Below are 21,445 nucleotides of genomic sequence, written 5' to 3' on the forward strand. Positions count from 1 at the left end.
ATGAGGCTTTATCAATATAAATACATATTTAAAATGTGAACAATGAAATATTTAGTGGTAGAGAGGCATCACGTTTGCAATTTATTTTCAAGTAGTTCAAAAAAAGAAAGTGAAAAAGCAAATGTGGCAAAATGTTAATATGTGGAGAATCCAGGTAAAGTGTATATGGGAATTTTTTGTACTACTGGAATTTTCCTGAAATCTGAAATATCAACGGTAATGGGATCATGACCTGAGCCAAAATCAAGGGTCGGATGTTCAACCGACTGAGCCACCAGGCACCGCTTACAATGCTACTACTTACAGATTACCTAGTATCAGCCATGCATTGTAATAGGCATTTTGCTCATATTTCTTTAATCTTCACAACAATTTTTTAGGTAGGTATTATCATCAATCCCTGTTTGTTTGTTTTTTAAATATTTTTTTAAAATTTATTTCTAGGAGAGAGAGAGACAGCGTGAGCAGGGAAGGGTCAGAGAGAGAGGGAGTCACAGACTGAAACAGGCTCCAGGCTCTGAGCTGGCAGTCAGCACAGAGCCCGACGTGGGGCCCGAACCCACGAACCGCGAGATCATGACCTAAGCGAAAGTCGGACGCTTAACCGACTAAGCCACCCAGGCGCCCCATCAATCCCTGTTTCTGAACACATAAGAAAATAAAGGCTCCAAATAACTTAACCAAGAACAGGTATCTAATAAGTTGCACAAACCAAATCACATTCGGAAGCCTGTACACTTTCTACAAGGCGGTAAATACAGTAGTAGCTTAGACAGAGCTCTGGTCCTAGAATTACAGAGATTCAGGTTTGAGGATTTGAATCCTGAACACAATTCATCAGTCATGTCACCACAAGCAAATCACTTACCTTAATTTCTTTTTTGTTTTGGACACAGTGTTTATTTCATGGGTTATCGAAGAAATTAAATAAAATAAAGCATGTAAAGCATTTGAGCACAACACCAAAGTCTACAGTAAGAGTACATCTGTTTGTTGTTGTTTCCATGTACTTCATTATCGCTTTCCTGAAAAATGCTTTAGACACTGCTGAGTTCTAACTGTAGAGATTGTATCCAGTCCATTTACTTTTTTACTGTCATAAGATAGTATCTAAAACTTCACCAAACCTAGAGAATTAAGCAGTTCAAACCAACAGATAATTGTCCCTTACCTTAAGCAATAAACTACTTTACTGTTATTACATATAATACTAAATATTACTGTAGCACATTTTCTGCAGCCGCTGTGACTGAAACCCAATCTGCATATATGGTATAAACAAGACATTTACCAAATCACATGTCTAAGATGGTTTTTCTTTAAAAAATAAAAAAGAAAATAAAAAGATTGAAGTTAAAAATGCAGAGTATGAATTAATCAGAAAAATTAATCCAGGTAAATCAGCCTAGTTCTAGTAATTCTGGAAACAAATAAAATATTTTTGTGCTTCAAATGTCTCTTATAAGAAGGACACAGTAAAAATATATCACAATCTAGTGAAATTCCCATCTTTAAGGATGATAAATGAACTTTAACCCTAGTTACCAGGTTAACCTGATCTGTTCATTTATGTTGCAAACACACAAAAAACACAATAAAAGAAAACAAAAATTTTCCCTACCTTATTGTCTCTTCTATTAGACGATCTGAGCTGCAAATAAAATGGAAATTAAAATTCTGGAATTATTAAAGCACATTTAAAACTTGTACTTAATTTTTCTACATTTTAACGAATAATTTTTCAGACATATATACAAACAGGATACCAGACTTTTGAAAGCATCTGGAGTATATTCTGGCTCCTGAAATAAAGTTAATTTATCCACATATATAATTTTCATCTTTTATTATCTTAAATCTATTTCATGGAGATACTTGATGACTAAAAATAGAACAGTGTTTTTTTTTAATGTTTATTTATTTTTGAGAGAGAGAGAGAAAAATAGAGAAAGAAACAGAAGAGAGTACACACGTAAGCAGGGCAGGGGCTGAGAGAGGGAAACAGAATCCAAAGCAGGCTCCAGGCTCTGAGCTGTCAACACAGAGCCCAATGCGGGGCTCAAAACCATGAACTGTGAGATCATGACCTGAGCTGAAGTCAGATGCTTAAGTGACGGAGCCACCCAGGCACCCAAGAGAGAACAGTTTTAATGACAGCAAAAAGAAATGAAACTTCAGTAATCCAGATAGCTCAAACTTGTCACCACCATCTATTCAAAACTTAAGAATTACAACCAACTTGTTGAGGCAGGATAAGGAAATACAGTTCTGATACCTATAAGAAGTAATTATTTACACCTTAAATTCCTTCCATTTTGGGGAAACAGTTTTTTTTGTTTTGGAAACGAAACCAGATTTCAATTTACAAAATTTACAATTCAAGAATCTGAATAAAGGTACTAAATGCATCTTTGATCTGTACGATGACTGCCTTTATGCATCAAACCCCGGAAAGAAACAAGTCTATTCCAGGGAGGAATTCATAGACATTTAAACTGGTAAAGGTGCTGCTTTACAGGAGGAAGTGGGAAAACTAACGCCCAGACATCTGCATCCATGCAGTACATGCAAGGTGCACAGCAGGTTCTCAACTCAATACTTGCATATTTTCTTCCAACTGCTTCTATCCAAAGGCATTTCTAGGTTCACTGTATAAACTAATAACTTGAGGTTTCATAATAGGAAATCTAAGGTACTGCATGAACTAGGTGACAAAAATGAGCTTTAAAAATATCATAAAAGGGGCGCCTGGGTGGCTCAGTCAGTTAAGTGTCCAACTCTTGGTTTTGTCTCAGGTCATGATCTCACAGTTCGTGAGACTGAGCCCTGTGTTGGGCTCCGTGCTCACAGTACAGAGCCTGTTTGGTATTCTCTCTCTCTCCCTCTTTCTCTGTCCTTCACCTGCTCACGCTCTCTCTCTCAAAATAAATAAATAAACTTTAAAATAATAATAATAAAAGGATTGTATATGATGATTAAATGGGGTTTATTCCAGGGATGCAAAGATGGTTCAACATTTACAGTTAATGGAATATACTACCCTAACAAAATGAAGGATAAAAATCACATGATCAACTCAACAGATGCAGAAAAAGCATCTGACAAAAGTCAACATCCATTTACGACAAAAACTCTCAACAAAGCAGGTACAGAGGAAATGTACTGCAACATAATAAATGCCATATATATGGCAAGCCCACAACTAATATCATCTATGATGAAAAGCTAAAAGCTTTTCCTCTAAGATCAGAAACAAGAATGCCCACTCTTGCCACTTTCATTCAATAGTTTTAGAAGTCCTAACCAGAGCAATAGGATAAGAAAAAGAAATAAAAGGTATCAAAATTGGAGTATTATACAGAATAAATTCAGCAAAGTTGCAGAATATAAAACCCATAATTCAAAAATCTCTTGTTTCTATACACTAATAATGAACTCTCAGAGAAATTAAGAAAACAATCCCATTTATAATGGCATAAAAAAGAATAAAATATCTAGGAATATATTTCACCAAGGAAGTGATCTATATATTGAAAACAACAAGACATTAATAAAAACACTGAAGACACAAATACATGGGAAGATATTCCATGCTCATGGATTGGAAGAATTAAAACTATTAAAATGTCCATACTACCCAAAGCAATATGTAGATTCAATGTAATTCCTATCAAAATTCCAGTGGCTTTTACAGAAATGAAACAAATAATCCTGAGATGTATAAGGAATCATAAAGGACCCTGAAGAACCAAAACAATCTTGAGAAAGAAAAACTAAGCTGGAAGCATCATGCTCCCTGATTTCAAACTATATTACAAAGTTATAGAAGTTAAAATAGTATGGTACTACCATAAAAACAGACATAGATCAATAGAAAAGAAAGCCCAGAAATAAACCCATGCATAGATAGTTAATTTATGACACAGGAGCCAAGAATATACAATAGGGAAATGGCAGTTTCTTTAATAATATATATTATTATATACACACGCATAATGGAATACTACTCATCCACAAAAAAGAATGAAATCTTGCCATTTGCAAAATCATGCTTGGAGCTAGATAGGGTATTATGCTAAGTGAAATAAGTCAGAGAAAGACAAATACCAAATTATTTCATTTATATGTGGAATTTAAGAAACAAAACAAGTAAAGGGGAAAAAAAAAAGAGAGAGAGGCAAACCAAGAAACAGACTCTTAACTATAGAAAACAGACTGATGGTTACCAGAAGGGAAGTGGTAGTGGGATACGTTAAATAGGTGATGGGGATTAAGGAGTGCACTTGTGACGAGCAGTGGGTGTTGTATGGAAGTGCCGGATCACTATACTGTATACTTGAAATTAATATTACACTGTATGTTAACTGGAGTTTAAACAAAAATTTTTAAAAATTATTCAAAAATCAGTCAATGTAACTCACCATATATGAACAGGCTAAAAAGCATTTGACAAAATATAACACCTATTCATGAGAAAAATTCTCAGAAAAATAAGAATAGAAGAACATTTCCTCAACTTCATAGACTATCTACAAAAACTTACAGCTAGCATTATACTTAACAGTGAAAGACTGAACATTTTTTGAGCAAATCAGAGGACTCTAGATGCTAGAGAGGATGTGGAGAAATGGGCACCCTCCTACACTGTTGGTGGAAATGTAAACTGGTGCAGCCCCTCTGGAAAAGTGTGGAGGTTCCTCACAAAATTAACAATAGAACTCCCCTAGGACCCAGCAATAGCACTGCNGAAAGACTGAACATTTTTTTCCCTAAGACCTGGGACAAGGCAAGGAAACCTTTTCTCACCACTCTTCTTCAACAGAGTGGTGGAAGTTCTAGGCATGCAATAAAGCAAGAAAAGGAAATATTTCCTCTGACAGCTCAGAGCCTGGAGCCTGCTTCAGATTCTGTGTCTCCCTCTCTCTGCACCTTTCCCACTCATACTCTCTCTCTCAAAAATAAACATGAAAAAAATATTTTTAATAAAAAATAAAAACTCCTAGAATAAGTCAGTTCAGCAAAATTCATTACAAACATGCAAAAATCAACTGTATTTCTATATACTAGCAAAAAACATGTGGACACCAAACCTAAAAAGACAATGCCATTTATAACTGTTCAAAGAAGAAAAACATAGATGTAAATCTAACAAAACCTGTATAGGACTTGTATAGGACAATTACAAAACACTGATTGAAAGAAATCAAAGATCTAAATAAATGGAGAGACATACCACATTCATGGATTGGAAGACTCAAGAAAGTAAAGATGCCAATTCTCCTCAAACTGATTTACAAATTTAACACAATTCCTAGGTACAGATAAGATTATTGCAAAATGTATAAGAAAGCCAAAAGAATTAGAATAACTAAAGTGATTCTGAAAAAAGATTAATGAAAATCAGTTTACCCAATTTCAAGACTTATCACATATCTATACTAATCAAGACTGTGTGGAAAAAAAAAAAAGACTGTGTGATACTGGCAGAGGGACAGACACAGAGATCAATGGAACAGAAAAGTGCCTAGAAATAGTCCCACACAGATATGTCCAAATGATTTTTTTTTTCTCATTTAGGTCTTATAAACACTACTTGAAGTGGGTATCTCAGAGCTGATTTTTTTAAATACTGAAATGAAATCATATAACATAAAATTAACCATTATAAAGTGTATAATTTAGTGGCATTTAGTATATTCACACTGTTGTGCAAATAAGTCACACCACCAAATACAGGTGAAGATACACAGACACTAGATCATTCACACATTAGCAGGAATGGTACAGCCACTCTAGAAAATAGTTTTAAAACTAGTTAAAAAGTAAACATGCAACTACCATATGACCCAGCAATTGCACTCCTGGGCATTAATCCCAGAGGAAAAAAACATGTTCACACAAAAATTTGTATGTGAATGTTCACAGAAACTTTTGTGTTAACAGCCAGAAGCTGGAAACAACCCAGATGTCTTTCAATGGGTAAATGGTTAAACAAACTGTGGTACATCCATAGTATGGAATATTACTCAGCAACAAGACAAAACAAAAACAAAAAAGTGCTAGTGATACATGCAACAAGCTGCCTGAATCTCTAGATAATCATCATGAGTGAAAATAGTCAATCTTAAAAGGTTATATATTGTAGGAGTCCAGTTATAGACAACATTCTTGAAATGACAAAATTACAGATATGGAGAACAGAAAAGTGGTTGTTGTCAAGGGTTAATGGGGAAGGGAGAGGAGGGAGGGAAATGGGTGGAGCTTTTAAAAGGGAGACATGGGGGCACCTGGGTGGCTCAGCTGGTTGAGCGTCAGACTTCAGCTCAGGTCATGATCTCGCGGTTTGTGGGTTTGTGCTCCGCATCAGGCTCTGTGCTGACAGCTCAGAGCCTGGAGTCTGCTTCGGATTCTGTGTCTCCCCCTCTCTCTGCCCCTCCCTGACTTGTATCCTGCCTCTCTCTGTCTTTCAAAAATAAATGTAAAAAAAAATTTCCTTTTCAAAGGGAGAGATAGCGGGGCACCTGGGTGGCTTAGTCAGTTAAGGTTTGACTCTTGATTTTGGTTTAGGTCATGATCTCAAAGGTTCATGAGTTGGGAGCCCAGCATCGGGCTCCGTGATGACAGTGTGGAGCCTGCTTGGGATTCTTTCTCTCTCTCTGTCTCAAAAAAGTAAACTTTCAAAAAATAATAAAAAAATAAAAGGGTGATGGGAAAACCTGGTGGTGATGGATAAGCTCTCACAAGTTCATCACTATCTTGGCTGTGATATACAGTGTTAGAATTTTACAAGATGCCATCTCTGGGTGAAACACACATGAATCTATAATTAACTCAAAATAAAAAGTGAAAAATTTAAAAAACTGAAGTGTTGACCAATGTACCAATTCCAAGTTAGATTTAATATAATGGTACATACCCTAAGTAGTATACAGTGGTAAAGCAATGTTAAAAAAAAAAAAAAGCAACAGAGAAACTACCGTGTGGAAAACACATTTCTAACTAAACTCAACTGAATCTGCCTAGACAGTAATGTAAAAATATAAAACTACACATTTCACACAAATCATGAGAAAATCAACCAGATATACTTCATTACTGGTTATCTGACTTCTACAAGACTTGAAAATATAATAGCGTTTCTTTTCTATCTGTTCTCAACCATAGGTGTCAGGGCTAAAGTTCAGTAAACTAGCTAATAAATTAGTCTATTGGACTTTGGTTGGAAAACAAAGTCATTATGTTTTCTTTTCAAAGACAATGTCCTTGAAGATTACGTTGAAATGCCCACTAAGAAACAACTTTCTACGTTATGACATAGCAAAAAAATTCTTTGATGTTGTCTTAGCGCACAGATATAACCCTTGGTTTATGTAATGAGTACATTCCTTAAAAGATATCTTTTCTTAAAGTACCATTTTGGCCAATTTAAATCATATTTTAACTGTAGTTAAGGCCATTCTACTTACATAAATCAAATTAAAAATCTTACAAGGCAAATACTCATGCCTCCATCCTTCGTTCTTCATATTTTTTTTGCATAAAACTAGATCTTCAATAATAGGTTTTCTTAAAATACATTTTCATTGAGATAGGTCATTTTATATATCTGAGATTCACAATTTATCTTCATATAATGGTAATTTTATAGCATCATCTGAACTGCAAAGAAAACAATTTTCTGTCTTCCCCTGAAAAGGAGACCAACCTAATAATAGGCTTTACCTATAAAGAACACTAAAAGTATAATCGCAAATATCCTATCCTACGGAGGAAGGCAGTCCTCCCTCCCCATGGTATCCTTCATTTTATACAGTGGCATACACAGAGGAAGTCCAGTGATTTTTAAATTTCTTCTCAGACTGCCCAAAGTCTCGAAGTCCTTACCCACTTAGCTAAGCCATCCACTGAATAAACGTCATTCACTAAAAGCATCCTGGATGGTGTGGATACCCATTCAACAACAGAAGGGCTCCATAAAGATGGCATAATCTAATAAAAGTCGAATTTAAACCTGCTTTCCTTTGGGGGCATAACATATACAATTGAGTAGAATTATCTTTCTTAAACAAGGACTTCATCACAGCCCATAGGCATTCATCTCCAGTCTGTAATTAAGCAACAAGTTTCTGTTTCTCTCAAGACCAATTTAAACTAGCTGAAAACAATGAGCCAAATTTCATCACTAGTTACTGTATGAAGGAATCACTAAAGCCATATTTAAATAATTCTCTTTTTAAAAATAATTCATTTCCTCCAACATATATATTGCAAATGGCATAAATTTCAGGAATGAAAACGGGATTTCAAGTACTTTGTTTTAAAGCAATTTAAACCAACAAGAATAAGAATGTGGCAAGATCACTCAGATAACACCTAATTAGAACCCTCTTTTATTTTATTAAATAAGTAAACAAGTAAATAAATAAGTAAAATAAGCAAATACACAATAAATACAATTTTAAAACTGAACCCTTTGTAAACTGCAATCGATGAGGCTGTCACCCACCAATCCTATCATTTACTGTATTTACTGTATTACAAACACTGTAGTGATGCAGTCTTTCATTGATAGTCAACCAGAGAGGCCCTTAAAATTTAGGTCTTATTTATTTATGTATAAATATCTCTTAAAACATGTTAAGTGAATACAAGGAAGCTACAGGATACCAAAAACTGTTTTAGAGCTAACAGCTGTTTATTTTACAGATAACATCTAGAAGATACAGAAATACAAAGATTGAAGTAGAAATTATTTGTAATCCCTCTTCTATTAATACTGTGGCTTATTTCTTTCCAGTCTGGGTAGACCAGGAATATCTTTACTTGCTTTTTCTTAATGGTTTATTTGGCAGAGAAATTTTTTAAAATATTTACATGAAGTTACCTAAGGACAAAAAGTAAGGCATGTGACAGATTCTAATTCTAATTTAGGGAAGGAAAAAAAGAGAAAAGTAAAAGCTAAATCATTAGCGGTGAGTTCTTGGAAAGTCACTTGGTCCATTTTTTAAAATTAGTAGACTTATTTTTTAGAAGAGTTTTACGTTTACAGAAATATTCAGTACAAAGTACAGAGTTCCCATATACTCATTCTCCCCCACCTATTAACATCTTTTAGTGTGGTATCTTTATTACAATCGATGAGACAATATTGATAATTAAATAAAATCCATAGTTTATATTAGGGTTCACTCTTTGTGTTGTATAGTTCTACAGGTTTTCACAAATGCATAGGGGAGCCTGGGTGGCTCAGTTGGTTAAGCACCGGCTTCGGCTCAGGTCATGATTTCATGACTCGTGGGTTCAAGGGTCGTGTCAGGCTCTGTGCTGACAGTTCAGAGCCTGGAGACTGCTTCAGATTTTGTGTCTCCCTCTCTCTGACCCTCCCCTGTTCGCACTCTGTCTCTGTCTCTCAAAAATAAATAAACGTTAAAAAAAATTAAAAACAAAACAAACAAAAAAACAAATGCATAATGTCATGTATCCATCATTACAGTGTCATGGAGGAGAGTTTCATTGCCCTAAATATCCCGTGTGCTCCACCCACTCTTCCTTCTCTTCCCACCCTGAACCCCTGGCAACAGCTGATCTTTCTACTATCTATAATTCTTTTTTAATGTTTATTTATTGGTGGGGGGGGAGGGGAAGAGAAAGAGGGAAGGAGAGTATCCCAACACGGGGCTGGATCCCAAGAACCACGAAATCATGACCTGAGCAGAAATCAAGAGTTGGATGCTTAACCAACGGAGCCACCCAGGCACCCCTCTACTGTCTACAGTTGTGCCTTTTGTCAAATAGTTGGAATTATACAGTGTGTAGCCTTTTCAGATTGGCTTCTGTCATGCATTTAAGGCTCCTCCTTGTCTTCTGGGGCTTGCAAGCTTACTTTCTGTATCACTGAATAATATTCCATTGTACAGATGTACTACAGTTTATCTGTTCATTTACTGAAGGACATCTTGGTTGTTTCCAAGTTCTGGCAATTATGTGTAAAGGTGCTAAGAAAACATTTGTGTGCAGGTTTTTGTTTGGATAGAAGTTTTCAATTCATTTAGGTAAACACCTAGGAGCATGACCGCTGGATCATATTGCTACGACTATATGTAGCACTTAAGGAAGCTGCCAAACTGGCTTCCAAAGTGGCTATATTGAATTCCCACCAGCAAAGAGTGAGAGTTCCTACATTCCATATCCTTGCCAACATTTGGTGTTGTCTTTTGGATTTTAGCCATTTTAATAGGTGTATGGTAGTATCTAATTGTTTTAATTTGCTATTCCCTAATGACATGATGTTAAACATTTTTTCATATGCTTATCTGCCCTCTGCGTGTCTTCTCAGATGAAATGTCTGTTAGATCTTTTGCTTACTTTTTAATCATTGAGTTTTAAGAGTTCTTTGTATATTTTATGTAGCAGTTGTTCATCAAATATGTGTTGTGCAAATTTTTTTTTTCAGTCTGTGTCTTGTCTTATCATTTTCTTGAAAGTATCTTTGGCAGGGCAAAGCAGACGTGTTAATTTCAATGAAATCCATCTTATCAGTTTTTTCTTTCATAGATGGTGTTTTTATTTTTATTATTATTTTTAATGTTTTTTTTTAATTTTTGAGAGAGAGAGCGAGTGAGCATACGCAAGCAGGGGCGGGGTAGAGAGGGGACAGGATCTGAAGCAGGCTCTAAGCTGACAGCAGAGAGCCTGATGTGGGGCTCCAACTCACAAATGGTGAAATCATGACCTGAGCCGAAGTTGTCTGTTCAAGCACCTGAGCCACCCACATGCCCCCAGAGATGATGTTTTAGTGCTGTATCTAAAACCTCACTGCCAAACCCAATACCATCTAGATTTTCTCGTACGTTATGCAACTTGTAGAAGTTTTATACTTCTGTATTTTATGTTTACGTCTATGAACTGTTTTGAGTTATTTCTGGGAAAAGGACAGTGTCTATGTATGTATATGTATGCATATATATATATTTTTTGCATGTGGATATCCAATTGTTCCAGTACCTTTTGAAGAAAAACTCTTTTCTCCACCGCATATACTTTTGTTCCTCTATCAAAGATCAGTTGGTTATATTTGTGTGGGTCAATTTTTGAACTCTCTATTCTCTTCCATTGGTGTATTTATTCTTTCACAAATACCATACTGTCTTTATTACATACAACATACAATATATACACAACAGGAAATCGAGTATAAATGGAGACGTTTTTGTTTCTCTTTTTCCCTCCTCAAAGTATTTTAACCAAACATTCTGGTGCAAAAAAAAATTTTTTTAATGTCAATAAATATGTTCAACTATAGCAGAAACAGAAAGTTTAAGGAGGAATGTGGGGATGGCAGTTCCCCCATAGTCTGTTCTTTAGATAAATGGTTTAAGAAGACGAAATCCCCAAAAATTACCCAAATCACAAAGAATCTATGAAATATTAAAGCCATTTTCCAAAAAAATAAAGCATTTCCTAATGTTTCTGAAGCCTCTAAAAAAAACCCCACTTATCAATACAAGCTAATCTGCTTACATGAAAATGGAAGTATACTTTTTATATGTTTCTCTCTCACATACTTATAACTCAGAAAACACTTCCATAAATGTAATCACAGAAATTCAGTAATACTAGCAATCATGGCATTTATGAAACTATACAGAAGAAAATGGCTAGGGGCACCTGGGTGGCTCAACTGGTTAAGCGTTCGACGTCAGCTCAGGTCATAATCGAATGGTTTCTGAGTTAGAGCCCTGCACTGGGCTCTCTGCTGTAGAACCTGCTTTGGATCCTCTGTCTCCCTCTCTCTGTCCCTCCCCTACCCCTCTCTCAAAAATAAAAATAAACATTAAAAAAAGAAGAAGAAGGAAATGGCTAATTGCTCTCTCTTATGCCCTAGGCCCTGGGTTTTAGTGAAGGCTATAAGCACCTTAGCTCTATGAACTCACTATACGAAGTTATCCTAAGGCTCAAAAGGGATAATGTAAATGAAAGTATCTTGTAAACTGTACAAGCCTACAGATACGTGGCTGATACAGATCAAGGCACTTTCATGTCTCACAGTGTTTCTCTTGCCCTGGAATCCCTTTACCTGATCCTCAACTTAAATTGCTTATGTTTTTAAGTCCAGCTCAAAAGTCACATCCTTTGTGAAGCCTTTCCCATTTCATCTATATATCCAGGCAGAACTAATTCTTCTTTATATCACAATGCTACTTCATAGTTCTTTTGTTCTTATCAACTCATCAAGAATAAACAAGCATTTAAGATATATAAGACATTGTACTATGCACTGGAGGAAAAATATCCCAAATTTAAAGCTTCCAGTTTTACTCACATTTATTACCTCACTTAATACTTTAAACATGTAGTATTTCACAAGATACCATAATTATGTTTATTATTTCTCCAACTAGAATGATTTCCCTAGGAGTAGAGACTGAGTCTGATTCATCTTTGGTTCCCTAGAGTCTAGCATAGTACTTCGTACACAGGAGACACTCGTTAAATGCTTGATAAATGAGTAACAGAAACTTGTTAGGTTAATAAAATATCAATCAGTTAACAGTTAATCCTTATAAATTCCAGAGTGGGGGGTGGGCAGGCAGAGGATGTGTCACATATTATGTAAACATGCATCTGGGGAGAGAAAACTCCTCACTATAGCAGAGCATCTCCAACTCAAGTTTTACTGTTTAACAAAGCCATGTACAACTGAAGATGGATTTTTTTTTAATGTTTATTTATTTTTAAGAGAGAGAGAGACAGAGCACAAGCAGAGAGAGGGAGACACAGAATCCAAAGCAGGCTCCAGGCTCTGGGCTGTCAGCACAGACTCTGATGTGGGGCTGGAACTCACGAACCTTAGTTCGTGATCATGACCTGAGCCAAAGTCAGACACTCAACTTACTGAGCCACCCATGCACCCTTGAATTTGATTTCAATACAGCTCCAAGTGAAGAAAAATGAGTTCTGTGTAAAAGCTCCTAATTAGGTCATTTTGCTTTGTAAAACTGGACATTACCACATGAATATAAAAATAAGAAAAGTGTTATTCAGGGTTCTATTAATTTGTTTTGTCATCTATTTCAATACGGCAGACAACTGCAACACCTGAAACAAATGGAGCTTTGGCATGTAATTTAAAAATATCCCATGAATGAAATGATAGACACATAGTAACATAATCCAATGCTAGCAGTCCTCATAGGTTAAAAATTCAACTCATACAAAATATCCCCCATATAGATAGGTAAGGGATTTACCTCAAGATCTTTGCACATTCCCATATTTATGGCTACTACTATTCCATAAGCTTCCCATTTTTCTACTTATGAGCATCACTTTTGCAGGATCACTTCACTAGCATTACCTTTATAAAGGTATTTTCTCCTTGGAGTAATGTTCCACAAAGAAACAAAAGTATATGCATGTACAAGTATAAATCATTTCATAGTAGTTACCGAGTAAATACCAACAGACAGCAAATATGAACACAGAAGTGAGACTGAAGTGTAAATGTAGGTTATATGTACTTGGTAGCCAAGTGACTTCCTCAATACCTGCTCATTAGCTCATAACATTCAAGTTTGTATCTCAACAAAACTATACATGATAAACCTTTAGGTTTAATATATAGTTGAGAAAGCTAATGTCAAATCCTGAATGCCAGGAGTCTATTATACTATCCCATTCACAGATGTTATAATCTGACCATTATTTATTTGGAGTCTTATGCTATTTATTAAATAATAAATGTACATACAATTAGACCAAAAACTTTTGAAATAAACCCATTGCTTGTAAAGGTCACTAAATTATGGTGATCATATGTGCCATACTTTTCAAATATGGTTATGGTCCATTAATACAATTAGAATTTAATTTCACAAAGAGTATCCTAGCATCAAAAGCATTTCAAATTATATTTAAAACCTGAAAATTAAAACAGTGCATATAAAAGGTTTTCTCTTTATTTATTTTTTAAAATATTTTTATTTATTTCTAGGAGAGACAGAGAGAGACAGGGTGAGCAGGGGAGGGTCAGAGAGAGAGAGGGAGATACAGACTTTGAAATAGGTTCCAGGCTCTGAGCTGGCAGTCAGCACAGAGCCCGACGCGGGGCTCGAACCCACGAACCGCGAGATCATGACCTATGCGAAAGTCGGACGCTTAACCGACTAAGCCACCCAGGCGCCCCGAAGGTTTTCTCTTTAACATTTGCTTTTCTTATTCCTAAAACCCTCATTATGTTCTTTTTAAAAATTTTTTTTTCATCTGAGAGAGAGCATGTGAGTGGGGGAGAGGGGCAGAGGGAGAAAGAGAAAGACTCTTAAGCAAGCTCCATGTTGAGCACAGATTGAGCACTGTGGGGCTCAATCCCATGACCCTGGGATCATGACCTGAGCTAAAACCAAGAGTCGGGTGCTCAACTGACTGAGCCATCCAGGTGCTCCAACTCTCATTATTTTCTCCTTTATATAGTCATGGTTCACAGTCTACAAAGTATTTTTACATGCATTATCTTAACTCTGTGATACCATAAGAATCAGTTTAGAGGCAGTGCAATATTGTAGACGCAATATAGTCAAAGGTCCTGGGTTTGAATCTCAGCTTTTACTAGATTTGGGACCTCAGAGAAATGCGGTGAAAATCATGAAATAAACAAAAAGTTACACTATTTTCATTGTTTTTAAACGCTCATGGAAAATATTTCCATCACCACAACTTTGGATAACCTGAATGATAAGGTTGGTGAATTTAAAAAATTCAAAATTATCAATAGTCTAAACATAGGCTAAGAAAGGTCATAAGAAAAATTGTTAGCAGAGAAATGTAAGCCTCTGAGAATATAATAATTCTTTACTCATTATTGGACACATTTATACTTAAGTATATAAATATATACTTATATATACTTAAGTATATAAATATGTGTGCCATCTAAGATAGTAACAATCATATCAATGGAATGAAAACAAAACAACAAATTCTCAGTACTGTAACTGATCCTGTGTAAGTGTAACTTGCTTTATAAACAGTCCTGTATTTGAAAAGTTATGTGAAACAAGTTCTTCACATTTTTTAAGGCATTTTATAATGTTATTCTCAATAGCATTATGCATGGTGGCTCCCCAATACAAGAAAGATAAAATTTTAAAGAAGCATGTCACAAGGAAAGGAGGAGACGTGGGACAAATATGGAAATAGGTCAGGAAATGTGGGGAAGTATATAATTAAATAGTTATGAAACGACCTATGTCCTTTCTGAATCTTGTTTCTATCTGTAAATAAGAGAGATGCTTGCCAGAGACTGTTAATATATACCATATAAGAATTTGATTTTTAATAATTCATCACATTAATAGCCCCTTTAGTTCTTAAAATCAGACTTTATATGTATATATAGCATCAGGACCAATATCTTACACCCAGTATGTATTCAATAAATATTTGGGGAGTAAATAAATGAATGAAATAGGTTTCCTATGTTGGGAAACAGGTGTCCTACATATACATACATGTGTATGAAACGAAAATTAATAACCTTCTGTCTACATTCATTTATTTATACAAGAAATAAGTATTAAGTGTCTATGATGTAACAGGAACTAGGGACACAACACTGCCAAGAACTAGACTAACCAGGTCCCTACTCTTATGAAGCTTACATTCAAGGAGAGTCACATCATCATCATTAGGATCAGCATCATAATACAAAACCCCCAATATATCATTACAGATTTTCATAAATGCTATGAAAGACACAAGAAAAAAAGTTCTTTCTTATATAATAAAAAGGAAGGTCTAACTAACCAAAGTATGGAAAGAGCCCAAATGTCTATCGACCTATATATGGATAAAGAAGATGTGGAACATGTATACATTGGAATATTACTCGGCAATCAAAAAGAATGAAATCTTGCCATCTGCAACAACATGGATGGAACTACAGGGTATTATACTAAGCGAAATGAGAAAAAGACAAATATCATATGACTTCACTCATACGTGGAATTTAAGATACAAAACAGAAGAACATAAGGGAAGGGAAGCAAAAATAATTAAAAACAGGGAGGGGGACAAAACATAAAAGAATCTTATTCTTTTTTTTTTATTTTTTTATGTCTGTATTTTATTTTGATATAGACAGAGAGTGAGCGGGGGAGGGGTAAAGAGAGGGAGACAGAATGTGAAGCAGGCTCCAGGCTCCAAGCTGTTACCACAGAGCAAGATGCGGGGCTCGAACCTATGGGCCGTGAGATCAGGACCTGAGCCAAAGTCGGACGCTTAACTGACTGAGCCACCCAGGAGCCCCAAGAGACTTAAAGAGAACAAAGTGAGGGTTGCTGGAAGGATTTTGGGTGGGGAGAAGGGCTAAATGGGCAAGGGGCAGTAAGGAGGACACTTTTTGGGAGAAGCACTGGGTTATTACATGCAGAGGCTGAATCACTGGATTCTACTCCTGAAATCATTATTGCACTATATGCTAACTAACTTGGATATAAATTAAAAATAAATATANTCAGTTTGTTAAGTGTCTGACTCTTGATTTCAGGTCAGGTCATAATTCATGGTTCATGAGTTTGAGCCCTGAGTCAGTCTCTGTGTTTCCTTCTCTCTCTGCCCCTCCCCTGCTGACTCTCTCTCTCTCAAAAATAAATAAACATTAAAAATATTATAAAATAAGTATGGAGAGAGATCATTAAGGTAAAAGTTCTTTAAGGGGAAAAAAAGAACTTTAAAATACAAAACTAATTGAGTTATTTTTTCAAAAAGGAAATATAAGAGAGCAATGAAAGACAAAGATTAATGGAAGAGAAATTAAATAGCAAGCAAAGAGCTCACAGGAAGGCATATACATTTTAGCCTACTGAAAAACAAATAGCTATAAGCTAGATACTAACTCAAAATCAGCATTTTCCTCTGACTGATGCACTGAGACAAACTCAGAATTCAAAGACAAGTAAGAAACGAAAGCTATCTTATCCACAGGAAGAGAAACATTGTTACAAGCTAACAACATTTATTTTTAGACAAAAAGTGTTAATGAGAACTAGTAAAAACAATTACAAAGTTAGGTTTTTTTTTTAAATTTGGCATTCATCTATAAAAATCTTTTTCAAGGAAAAACATATATTTTTGAAACAAGTTTATATTAACTTTTTATATAAAAATTTTATATTTGAAAAAAATTTATATTAACATGGGGCGCCTGAGAATTTATATTCTCACGGTTCGTGGGTTTGAGCCCCATGTCGGGCTCTGTGCTAACAGCTAGCTCAGAGGCTGGAGCCTGCTTCTGATTCTGTATCTCCCTCCCTCTCTGACCTTCCCTGGCTCACACTGCCTCTCTCTCTCTCAGAAATAAATAAAACATAAAAAAATTTTTTTTAAATTATATTAACATAAAATGTTATGAAGAATCAAATAAAAATCTATATATGCTTTTAGCCATAAGAAGTCCAATGCTACTGCACAAAATCAAACTAGTTACCTGAGTTACTGGGTATTAAATGCCTTTATTCATGAAAGATCAAAATAAAAATTTACCCTAACAGCAAATCTGGCCTATTAATTACAAATGGTGCTGATGAACTATATAATCTATAACCACTATAGGTTTCTAAAATCACTTAAAAAAAATTTAATGTTTATTTTTGAAAGAGAGAGAGAATATGAACAAGGGGAGAGGCAAAGAGAGGGGGAGAAAGGATCCCAAGCTGGCTCTGCACTGATAGCAGCGGGCCCGATGGCTCAAACTCAGGAACTGTGAGATCATGGCCTGAGCTGAAGTCAGACGCTCAATGGACTGAGCCACCAATTCCCCTATAGGTGCCCCTATACTTCTTTATGCTTCTTTTGCTTGGATATTTAACATATGTTTTCTCTAATAAAAATGTATTCCTTATATTAAAAAAAAATCTATTACCTGACAATTTTTGCTTATCTTGGCATAAATTTTTTTTAAAAAATCAAAATTTCAGTGTTACTGAGGGCATTGGGGAATGTTTACGTATCTACTACTAATGGCTCTCTAAGCCAGAAAAACTTCAGAGGGAAATTTGACAATACTATGTTGAAAGCTTTATATATGAATATATTCCAGTTCTAGGAATTTATCATAAGGAAGTAATTATGGATATTTGTAAAGACTTCAACATGTATAATAATAAAAACTGGAAATAATCCAAAAGGCCAACTTTAGGAAAATGGTTAAATTATGGTTTATCTGTATTACAAAATATATGCAAAAAAATTAAGAAATGATCAAATAACAGGCAAAAAGGCTCACAATCTACTGATGAGTAAAAAATGGTTAGAGAGTCTGTACGAATGAGTGACCTCATTCGTTTTTGTGTTATTCAAACTTTCTAAATCGAGGAATTTATTACAAAGAGCACTTACAGCTTTTGTATGGAAAAAAGTTCTGAAAAGATCTTGCCAATTCTGCCTCAAACCACTTAGCCAATGAAATAGAGAGGACACTGAAAAAACAGAGTTTTCTATATTATTTGTATACATATCATCTATGATTTTGTTATTTTATTACCTAACAAATATTCATAATTTACACATAAAAGATTGACTTTTCCAAAATGTGTTTGGAAGGTCTGTGATCTAACATTGAGAGCAATGACTGAGCCCTTGTTTTCAGTCTCAACAACTTCCCTAATTCATCAGAAGATCATATTCCATTCAAATCATCCTGCCTCAGTTTCTCTCTGTACAGAATGAACACATACAAGCTTTATCACAATATTGAAAGGAATATATATGAAGTATAGCATGTATAAAACTGAGAAAAATGGAAAACACCTTTTGATTTTTAGTCTTCTCATCATTTTTTTTTTAAATGTTTTTTATTTATTTCTAGGAGAGAGAGAGAGAGACAGCGTGAGCAGGGGAGGGTCAGAGAGAGAGGGAGTCACAGACTGAAACAGGCTCCAGGCTCTGAGCTGGCAGTCAGCACAGAGCCCGACGCGGGGCCCGAACCCACAAACCGCGAGATCATGACCTAAGCGAAAGTCGGACGCTTAACCGACTAAGCCACCCAGGCGCCCCTAGTCTTCTCATCATTTTTATAATCATAAATAAATTATTTAACTTATGTGCCCCTGAACTGTTGCATTTTTTTCCTGTAAAATGTACAATACAAAACTCCTGAAAGGTTTTCTTTGAATTATTAACACAAAAGCAAAATCGCAAATTTTCATATAAAATTTATAATAAATAGTGTAATTACTCTGCTATACTCTTCAGCAACAAATCATTCTTAAAGTAATTCAATTATTCTATTTCTAACTGTTAAACATCTTTTGAGGCAACACAGAAACACTGATGCAATCTAACCTTTATTTTGTGCTACTTGAGTATTTTATCCCTTAATTTTTCTCTGTAACTAAAGAATATATTAACATCGCTTTGGATGTAATGCAAAATTCTTTATTCTGGCGGTTTTTATCAAATACAAAAAGAATAACTAAAGCTATGAGTAATTATAAACTAAACATACTTTAGGAAAGACTGCCCTCTTGTGCCAATCAACAATATTCAACAGACCCAGAAGGAACACTAATAACTATAACCAACACTAGAAGAACTCAGGCTTCTAAAAAGGTATGGATTTTTCCATGTCCTGATTTCAACAGCTTATATAAAAAGTGGTGATCTTCAAAGAAAAATAAATTGAACAGTACACTAAGCTCCTATAGACATGACTAATTTATGATATTTAGCAGCACATATCAACATAATTTGTAATGTTTAACTATCATAGATATTAGCTGCTCAAGTGCTTAGAGGCTGACCTCACAGAGATAAGTAACTTTCTTATCCTTAAGCTCTATAACAAAATACAGAGAAAATATTAAAGAAACCAATAGCTTGCAGAGAAAAGCACAGATGAAAAAGGGATAGAATATGGTGACTTGTTTTAAAATATATATACAGTTCATCCAAGTTTTTAGGCATTTTCTTCTGAATTCTTGGGTAAAAAGATACTTTCTTTTTGATGGATTTTTAAGGATTTGATATATGGTCTATTACTCTTTAATTTATTTAAATTTTTTTTATGTTTATTTTTGAGAAAGAGACACAGCGTGAGCAGGGGAGGGGCAGAGACAGAGGGAGACACAGAATTTGAAGCAGGTTTCAGGCTCTGAGCTGTCAGCACAGAGCCTTATGCAGGGCTCAAACTCACGAATCAAGAGATCATGACCTGAACCAAAGTCAGATACTTAACAGACTGAGCCACCCAGGCACCCTGGCCTATTACTCTTTATAAAGCTTTTTGGCATATGTAAGTGGTAAAAGGCCATTCAAACATAAGTCATTTTTAGCATTAGTATTATTACTAATAATGTATAGTAGTGAATAAATTTATTAGAGGAATAGACTTGCTAAAGAAAAACATTAAGGTGACAAAAGATATATTACAAATAACAAGTGATGGGAATGCAGATTTCTGATATTCGATAGCATAATATCTTTCCTAATTATAACTGAACAGGTAAAATTCCATTTCTACCAAATAGGGTTGTTAGGAGAATTCAATGAATTAAAACTGATAAAGCACTTGCTATAAAAAAACACTATAAAATGTTTATTATGCCAATAAAGGAACCAGTAAGTACAGGAAACTACACATGTATGTATACAGCAATACCTACTTTCGAAGGTGGTCATGTTCTTTCAAAAACAGTTCAGTTCTTCTGTTGTTTACCCCAGATCCACTTTTATATGACCTAGAACAAAATGGAGAAATGACATCTGTGATAAACAGATATTTAGATAAACAGATAAAATAGATTTATTTTAATAAAATTTCACCAAAATCATCCAACATTCTTAAACAAACAAAAATCTTATTTTCCTTTGCCTATTATTGTCTATTATATCTTTACTGTTTCCAAGTGGAAGTAAAAGTTTAAAACTGATCGCTGCACAGCACATGGGGTGGGAAGCTACTGCCATGCATGTTTTCCTTCACAATGGTATACGTGGTCTATCAACTGGAGCCTATGGAGCTAAAATGAAACTGAAGATCTGCCCATTTTGGCATACTTAAGGATTTCTGTCTTGGTTACGTGCATTAAAATTTATAAGAAAATGCTTTTTATAATTACTGTTAACACTTTCATGTTTCTGTTCTTTACTCACAATGAAGTATGAAGAACAAAGTAAAAAATTCAAGTAACTGCATATATACTGCAGTAAGACAAGAGGGCCATACTGATAAAACTAAACTACTGGCTGAGGGGAAGTGTCAATTTACAAAGCACAGTGGGGAAAAAAAACCCAGAAAAAGCAGCATGAAAAAACCAAGAACACACTGGACTTGGAAGACAGATGATTTAGATTTAAATCTACCTTCCATCACTTATTGGCCAAGTAACCTCAGACAGGTCTCTTAATACCTACTTTTATAAAATGAGACTAATAATTTCTATCTATACGA

At 35.0% G+C, this 21,445-nt stretch overlaps 1 protein-coding gene across 4 annotated transcripts in view; it reads right to left on the reverse strand.

The window, feature by feature from the left end:
* GOSR1 (golgi SNAP receptor complex member 1) overlaps positions 1–21,445 on the reverse strand; it is a 49,706-nt gene that overhangs the window by 14,437 nt on the left and 13,824 nt on the right. For all 4 annotated transcript variants that reach the window (XM_077749682.1, XM_077749681.1, XM_077749684.1 and 1 more), the window contains exons 6-7: positions 20,658–20,732; positions 1,622–1,651 (exon numbers count right to left, since the gene is read on the reverse strand). In XM_077749682.1, the coding sequence (XP_077605808.1) occupies positions 1,622–1,651; positions 20,658–20,732 (105 nt within the window). The remainder of the gene's footprint in view (positions 1–1,621; positions 1,652–20,657; positions 20,733–21,445) is intronic.

This window comes from Crocuta crocuta, unplaced genomic scaffold, assembly GCF_008692635.1.
Source record: "Crocuta crocuta isolate KB4526 unplaced genomic scaffold, BGI_CrCroc_1.0 scaffold149, whole genome shotgun sequence".
Lineage (NCBI taxonomy): Eukaryota > Metazoa > Chordata > Mammalia > Carnivora > Hyaenidae > Crocuta > Crocuta crocuta.